Here is an 8,733-nt window from a genome sequence, read left to right as displayed (position 1 = left end):
AGAAAGCACCTTCCGAGTGACGTTACAAAAAAGTAGCCGAGGACTGGGCTTGAGCGTTTCTGGTGGCGGTACAGCGGGACCAGTTCGGGTGAAACGACTGTTTCCCCAGCAACCGGCCGCTCTGTCGAACAAACTTCAACCCGGCGACATTCTTCTAGCCGCAAACGGTCTGCCCCTCACCGGACTGACGAACTACGTAAGTGTTTGGTCGAAACTTGGCGAAAGAAGAAAAAAAAAAAGAAATGGTCGCCGCTTCGAGATCCGCGACATTTTCCTTCCGTCTGACGAGTATTTGAAATTGGAGTAAAATTAAAAAGGAATATATTATACGAAAACAAAAAAAAACAAAAAAATTGGAATATAAGAGGCGAAAAGAATAGCAAAGTCGCGGGTACGTCAGTCACTGTCGCGTGCAAAGACGTCGTCGGTATGTACGTATATATATATATATATATAAGGTAGGTAGAGGTATGCGGTATACAGCGTACGTATAAAATGGCTCTCAGAGCGTCATCCGCATTCCGCGAACTGTGCGAGGAAGAAGATCCTGCACCCTCATCCCACGAAGCGGGCGTTGAGATTTGCATTACATTAGCGTAATGCATCTCGGAGCTGTGGAACAGGCATTATCTCTATACTTGTATAACAACCACTGTGGGGAATCGAAAGAGTGCACCGCTAACGCGGAGATTCCGACGTACGAAACGTACACACGTTACACGGGAATTCACGTTTCATTGTAACGTACGATACACGAGATACCGCACCCTGTGTCACACCGAGAAATTCCGGTCAATTTCTCGCTCCAACTCTCAGATTTCTCTCATCGTCATCGGCGACTTTTTCACGGGTCAAATTGGTCGAAAAAAATAATTATCCATTTTTTCCCCAGAATAGAAATTTACGCGCAGATAACGCTACTTGTTGCAGGAGGCTCTGGAGGTTCTTCGAACGACACCGAACACGGTTGAATTGGTGGTGTGTCGTCCCCCGGGTGCCGATGCGGTTGTTTCACCCCTCGGAGCACCACCCCCGCCACCGGCGAGACGTGAAATTCCTCCGCCCTTGAGAATTTTCACCCCTTTGCCGCCTCTGCAAATCGAACCCTGCGGTGTAAGTGTAGAATTTATCACGCATTCGAAGACTCGGCGGTAGCCAACTCGGTCTCAGCTGCCGTCTATTCGTGGCTTTCCTCCGTTATCGTTGATCGCGCGGAACGGATAATGTGATCCTAGATGAATTTCGGCGGAACAATAGGGGAACAGCACGAAAAAAGTAATCGCGGTAATATTTACGTACCTACTCCGCGGTACAAGGGTAGCGAAAATGACTGCGCATCGGTAATGCAGTTATATTCCTTTTGGAATTAGTATGCGAGCCGTGAATCTCCTCTTCGCACGCTTGGCCTGGCTTTATGCAAATTATTGCACCGCAGCACTTGAACATTTTTCGCGGTCATTAGAGACTACCGTGATTTATGCGGCGCCCGGAATACTCCGCTGTACTTTCGGGGCCCGATTCGCCATGCATTTTATTCATAATCCTCCGCAAATGTTTTACTGATAGTTATGTTAAACGAATTCAAGATCTCCGCTCGGACGATCCGTTCGGAAAATTTGAGCGATGCGTTCCGGATAAACAGCTGAGAAAACGCCGCGAACGATACGCGTATTATGCAGTCGGTGTGCTACGCGCCGAGTTAGCTATTCCTCGACATTTGAATATTTTCGTTGGGAAAATGTCTGGGCGACTTTACCTCGGAAACTGCAGAGAAACACTTTGACTTTAGTTGGTGTGTGGCCTATACGCGAGTGCTCGAATCAAGTAGGTCAAGAGATGTAGTTCAAACACAACACCCTACTTACACGGTGGAGAAAAATAACAAAATAAACTGGAGGACGAAGAGAGAGAAAACAAAAAAGAAAAATTGGAAAAGCTCAAATGACCCAATAAACAACTCGAATGAAATTTTCGTGAGGGAAAATTCAATATTTCGGCGATTTGAATTGGCCCGAAATGTACTCTACATATTTTTCAATTCGTTTCGAATGCTCGGAAAAGTTTCCAAGGGGCTCTCAAGATTCTTGGGAGAATTCGAGCGAATTTGAATGGCGGCTCCGACAGACGCCAGTTTTCACCGTTGGTTAAACCCCGTCGCTTTGTCGGAAAATGACGGAGCCTTTTTCCAAAAATTATCCCGATACTGACCGACGTCCGTTTCGCTCCGATTCGCAGGAATTCGACATAGAGATGACGAAGGTCGGCGGCAGTTTGGGATTCACATTGAGAAAGGCGGACAGCAGTGCCCTCGGGCATTACGTTCGCGCCCTTGTCCGCGAGCCAGCTCTTAGCGACGGTCGTATACAACCGGGTGACAAAATAGTCGCCGTTGACGGAGCTCCGTTGTCACCCATGAGCCACGAAGAGGCCGTCGCTCTTCTCAGGCAGTGCGGACCCAGAGTGAAACTCCGACTGTATCGCGACTTGGCGCAGACACCCGTCTCAGCTCTTTCTCCTACCGAACCTGACCACCCTCTGCGACCTCCGAGGACCAGCTTGAGGTAATTTTTGATTATTCCTTTTTTTTTTTTTTCCTCGGATTCAGAATGACGTGCATGAAAGTTATCGCCGCTCAGACTAGATCCGAGTATTTTTAGCGGACCGTGGGCTTAATAATAGCAATTTAAAGTGTAGGAGGCTCGTACATATTATACGAGCGGTCAACTTTCGTCAGTGACATCATCGACGCACATTAACAACCGTCGCAATTGAAGTTCGTCTGCATACGGTGAATTAGGTTTTTACCACAGTTGAATCCAAGTGCTCCGCACAGTGCACACTTTCACGTACGCCTCGGAGTGTACGATTTAGTTTTTTTTTTTCATTCGCATTTCGAGTGAAATCAGTTGTACGAGTGGATTGCGATATACTCCGCCACCGAGGTATTCTCACTCAATTTTATGCTTTTTGACGATCCTTGGATATTTTTTGTTCGAGAACAAAATTTTAGACGACGTTGTTCCTCACACTTGACCGTGCTTGAGGAATCGTCGAAGATTTTTTTTTCATCGCATGAGCAGGATTCCCAGTTTTGATCTCGTGCAAAAGAATTTTTACGAAGAACCAAATCCCGAAAATTCTCGCAAACATTCGCTCCATCGTCACCCGAATATTGGATCTACATCGCACGCGAGTATGTCAGAGTGAAAGAAAATTTTCAGCGCTGGTTTAGCGGTGGGTGAATATTTTTTAACGAGCTGCCTCGCGGCTACGAAACGCGCGAACCAAAGGAAGATAAAAGATTCACTGGGCGTCGCGTAATTAAAGAAAACGTTGCGGGTTTATATACGCGGTATAACCGCGAAGTATTTCGAGCGAAACTGCTAAATTTCCAACCACTTTGTGATACGAAATTGTTTTATTCTTTCTCTTCTTTCTCGTTAATAATAAACCGATTCTCGGACGAGAAACTGAATCGAAGTACACGGCGCTAAATTTATTATTCATATAATTTCATATTCAAATTAAATCTCCCCCACGGGCTGGCTGAGCCCCTGACACGTTTATTACCGGCTCACGGCGTTTCGATGACTTTCAATTAATCGAATGTCGCATCACCGGAAGACATGGTACAGCGTCAGGATCGATAAGCTCTCCTCCTTTGATGAACCGTTCGAACGAAAAGAAACGGGATAAAAGAGAGATACGGATTTGACACCTGACTACCGTATTATCGAACAAAAAAAGCTGATTTGTATTAAAATTCATCCGGGGATTCCGTAACATCACGCTGCACCGAATCACGATGATATTGAAATCGATACAAGTTTGACTGACGATAATGACTTTATGGAATATTGATGCACGCCGATTAATCCGATTGTATAAATTTGCGCGGCGGATGGAGATCGATGACAGCAATATATACGATAGGATACAATACGATCAGAATTTCAATGAAATTAGTATCCGTCACAATGGGAAACGATAATCCTATTGGACACTCTCGATTACTCCTGACATATTCGAATTTCGGTCACGTATTTAATTTATTTAAAAAAAAATTTCCGCCACCCGTACAATCAGCGATGATCGGCGGGCGTCGGGTACACACGAAGTTATGTTTCACGCCGTACACCAGCGGAGGCAAATTAATATTAGCGTTTTGACCAAGCAACCTTGACTCTCAATTAATTATTATTAAGTATGATTTTCGTTACCGCTTCGGCGTTGACGCGGATGAATTTATCGAACGGCCGACGATACACGTTCGATATTTCGGCGACGAGAAACGCTGATACAGACCCTACGAATTATTCGTCGATCTTGTGCACGCGACAACGAATTATGGTAATTTCCGGTACAATAGAAATGGATGCACGGACGACGAATAGGTAGGAGAGATCCTGCGACAAAAGGCATTCGTCTCTTTGACTTCGTTCGCATGCTGTGTTCCACTTAATTTAATTACTGACCGAGGTCGTGGCGCGGGATCTTTGTGCTTTCAGGCAAGAGGCTGTAGATATGTTATGCGATCTTGCTGTGCGAAAATTGTCGCCGGGAACGTCGAGCGGGTCGAGCTGTCGACGCACAACGAACAACTCGGCTAGCAGTAGTTCACCGAGAAGACTTCGAAGACCCGCAACCAGGACGCCGACGACCGAAAACGAGGAAGGTAACGACAGATTTTCCGAAACTCGTGGAACTCATTCAACGGAAGCATATCGCAAGAAAAAAAAAAACCGAAAACTAACGTCCCACTGTTTCACAGCTAACGCGCAGAAGTATTTCGTTACCCAAATGTCCACCAGTCAAGCGGACACCTCGGATTCGGATCAGTGCTCGATCAAAACTCAGATTACAAATTCGCAGACGAACACCCCGAGCACGGAGATCATCGACCCGCCACCCCTTTACGACGTCCTCGACTCGCCGGCGGATTCCTCCTCCAGACCGGCGAGACCAAATTTTCTGGATCTATCCGGTCCCCAGGATAAACCACATTTTCAGTTCAGCGTGGAATCCGACTCGGATTGCACCGGTTCGTTGGACGGACCGCTCTTCGTTGCCGCTGGCGATTTGAACCTTGAAACGAACTGCGAATCCGAAGAATTGCCGAGGGAAATACCGATCGGAACCGCCGGGATCCACATTGGAAATGACAACGATTTACCATCGGAACCAGCTTCCATGCCTCCTGAAATTTTATCGTCCGGTGCCACCAGCAATGCGTTCAGTTATAAAAATCCCGCCTATCAAAGCGCCAATCCCGCATGCGGCGGTAACGATGTCACATCAAGGAATAAAACGACGCATTCCAGCGACCAAGACATTCCAGGTGAGATAATTACGCTTTAATTAAGTTTTTTATATAAAATCGAGGAATTACGCGGGTACTGACCAGCGTTCGAAATTATAAATTGGCGCCGATCTGTAGATTGAATTATAATCATTGATCCAGCTGCCTCCGTTGCTGCGATTGTCCACGACCTTCTGTTCAGCAGAGTAGGTGGGCAGTGACTGTCGGTGTAGCGTACATACGATCGTTAGTTGTATAATCTGTGGGTTGCCGATGCGATAAGAAATCCCCTCTTTTATTGTCGGGGTATAATTACGATTCGTATTTAATTTAACGAGTTCCAACAGTAGCGCTGCATCGGAGACGCGATATTTCATTCATTTCCCTATCCGTTTCTTCTACTCTTATTGTTAACAGGAACGGTTCTCGGCGGTGAGGAGTCTGGGGGTAGCAGGGGTCTTCTGAAGTGGAAAGGTGTAATGTTTACCACAAACGACGAAGAACAGGATGGCATTAAACTGGACACCAATGATTCCAATGAAAATATAAATGACGATTCGCCCAGTGCAGACGTTACTTGTGAACAAGGCAACCAGGTAAGACCTACACATCGGTATCTGAATTCCAATTTTTCAATCAAATCGACCTCGTCGAATTCCATTTCACTAATTTTTATCAACAAACGTTCGAACAATTATATTTTTCATTCGCATAGGTGTTCATGGTCGAGCTGACGCGCGGGTGGAACAGTCGTCTCGGTTTTAGCTTGCAACCGGAAGGAGATCGTACCGTGATTTCGGTTGTTCACGCCGACAGCGTAGCCGCCAAAGACGGTAGATTGAAACAAGGCGACGTTCTACTCATGGTAAATATTGTTTCTACTCGCGAATTTTGTTAATTAAAAAAAAAACTGAGGGGATATCATAAACGAACTGGAGCACTAGAACACATCTCCATTCTAATCGAGAACCGAGGTGCGCTTGACCTTAAAAAAAAAAATCGATAACCGCACCGCGGGCGATCGAGAATCTTCGTTGCAGGTTCCTAAGATAAGATTGTCCGGAGCTGCACCAGTCGTCGCCTGAGATAATTGGATGCGGCGGACGCTTGAACGAAAGCGACCCTTGATTTGATCGTGAAAAAATTTTCAGGTGAACGATGAGAGCGTCGAGAACATGTCAACCGGAGACATAATAGACTTGCTGCGTAAAATTCGTGGCTCGATAGGAATTACGGTGAAACGTAGAGGCAATTCGGGGGCAGCAACGTGATGCGTCACCGCTGCGAAACTTTCGACTGACTTTACAGAGAGGACGAAGACGAATAATTCAATGCCTACGAAAGGAGATACCGAGACGTACGCGGCATCCGTGAAAGGATGAAAATAACGAGGGAAAAGAGAAATAATTTGGGAAGATTTGAACTCCATTCTCCGACACATTCTGATCCCTTGGCCGACGTGTCGCCCCAATTGCACGGACGAGGTAACGCATAACAATCGAGCAATGGTAAGAAATAATAATATTAATATTAATAATTTTTGAACCGTAAAAGATATTCTCCGAAGTTCAAAACTGCCGTTATTTTTTAATTTATTAAACTAACTATTCCTAACAATGTGAGAAACTATATTGTGTAAATACCTGAAGCAACGTCCGCGTGTATTACGGACGTAGTGTAGATTTGTAAATTTGCCAGGGCAATTACAGCGGACGATAATTTGATCGCTAATTTTTTATTAGATTATTAGAAACTCAGCACTGCTGTGACATGTCTGCCATAATTATTAAATCGTACGTACGTCCCGTAAAACGATCCTTTGATATCGTTAATTATTAAGCCTACGAATTATCTATATCTTTAGCGATTAGAAAGTCGTCATAGAAATGTCACAACTCTGTTTCGTGATCGTCCAAATAACGAATTTCTCCGCGATAATCGTAGTAAAATTTGTAAATTTTAGGGCGAAATCCGCGAATAATCAAATGGTATAGTCAATCAAAATTATATTATGTACACATAGACAATGTCAAACGAATAAATGTGATTCGAAAATGTAGAAAAACGAAACGACGAAAAAAAAAAATAAATAAATGTTTAAACGGACCGTAATTATTATGCACCTGTGAATATATTGATTTAATTTCGAATAAATATTATACATATCGCGATGCAGAAGCAAGAAAAAAAAAAAATTACTACAAAGAATGCGTACGAAATATAAGGTACTAGGTGTAGGCCAATCATAGTATTATTATAATAAAAAATGTATCAATATTTTCTGTAGTTACGGTGTAAAATTGTCCAAACAGTTAAAAGTGAGTATTGATATCTAATCGACATTCGTTCGGGAAGTACCCTAAAATTCATCAAACGTTCGTACAACTGTAACTACAAGAAAAACTAATGTAAATATATGTAGGTACGTAAAATACATAAATGTATGTGCGATCGCTATATTAACATTGCGGAAGGAAAAAAAAAAAAGAAAGAAATGATAAGAAAACACCGCCATAATATGTTAACGATATTCAAACCGCAGAAATTATCTATTTTTAATTTAATGTAAATGAATGTAACGACGAACAAAAAGAATAATCAAAAATTTGTTGCTTATGTTTAAGCTAAACGGAACATTGTAAAAAAAGAAAAAAAAAAAAAAATAAGGATAACGATAACGATAACGATGAAAACAATAATTGTGAACAAAATGAGAGAAAAAATGAATAAATTCAATATGTGATAGTTAGCTATAGTAGTCGCAGATTTATTAGAACGTTATAGAAATTTCAGAACTCTAAATCACGTTAGCATCTATCTATATGATACATATTATATCGAGATGAGAATAATAATAATTAATAATATAAATCATACCAAAGTAATGTGTAAGCAATATCAAAGACAGTTAATTTCAACGATGTTTCAATTAAGCCTGTATTACGGTAAAACTATAATCGAAAATAATTATTGTTAAATATACGTAATTGTTGAACGTGAAATCTAATTTATGGGACTGATCACATAAACGTATTATATATCCTTGTTATTTATAAATGTATAAATTTCATTGTATGATTGCAATGTTGTAACAGTGTTAAATAAACTATCACATGTCTTTGATAATTCCTTCAACTATACGGTAAATATAATACATTACTCTATAGGTACATGGCTTGAGTACACAATTTTCAATAATTCAATCAATTTTTCAATACTTTTCAATTGGTGTTTAAAAAAATGTCTCGTAAAACTTTTTCTATCTCTACGAGCTTCGACTTTTATGCAGATAGCTTTTAGCTTGACGGGGTAAAATTGAGGGAAAGATTGATGAATTAAAAATAGCTTTCATTGGCCCGATGCTCCAGAATCATGAAAGTTGATAATTACCGGTAATAATATTAGATTCCAATCAAAACGCAAACGCGCCCGAC

At 42.3% G+C, this 8,733-nt stretch overlaps 1 protein-coding gene across 2 annotated transcripts in view; it reads left to right on the top strand.

Annotated features, from left to right (window-relative positions):
* Positions 1-8,425, top strand: part of LOC105687602 — a 91,780-nt gene extending 83,355 nt beyond the window's left edge. For both annotated transcript variants that reach the window (XM_012403389.3, XM_048657334.1), the window contains 8 exons: positions 3-196; positions 931-1,113; positions 2,236-2,561; positions 4,509-4,675; positions 4,772-5,338; positions 5,717-5,895; positions 6,015-6,164; positions 6,451-8,425. In XM_012403389.3, coding sequence (XP_012258812.3) covers positions 3-196; positions 931-1,113; positions 2,236-2,561; positions 4,509-4,675; positions 4,772-5,338; positions 5,717-5,895; positions 6,015-6,164; positions 6,451-6,570 — 1,886 coding nt within the window. In that variant the 3' untranslated portion in view covers positions 6,571-8,425. The remainder of the gene's footprint in view (positions 1-2; positions 197-930; positions 1,114-2,235; positions 2,562-4,508; positions 4,676-4,771; positions 5,339-5,716; positions 5,896-6,014; positions 6,165-6,450) is intronic.
* The last annotated feature ends 308 nt before the right edge of the window (positions 8,426-8,733 follow it).

The sequence above is a fragment of the Athalia rosae genome, chromosome 6 (genome assembly GCF_917208135.1).
Source record: "Athalia rosae chromosome 6, iyAthRosa1.1, whole genome shotgun sequence".
Lineage (NCBI taxonomy): Eukaryota > Metazoa > Arthropoda > Insecta > Hymenoptera > Athaliidae > Athalia > Athalia rosae.
Note: the sequence above shows the minus strand (reverse complement) of the source record. Positions and strands in the feature narration are given on the sequence as shown.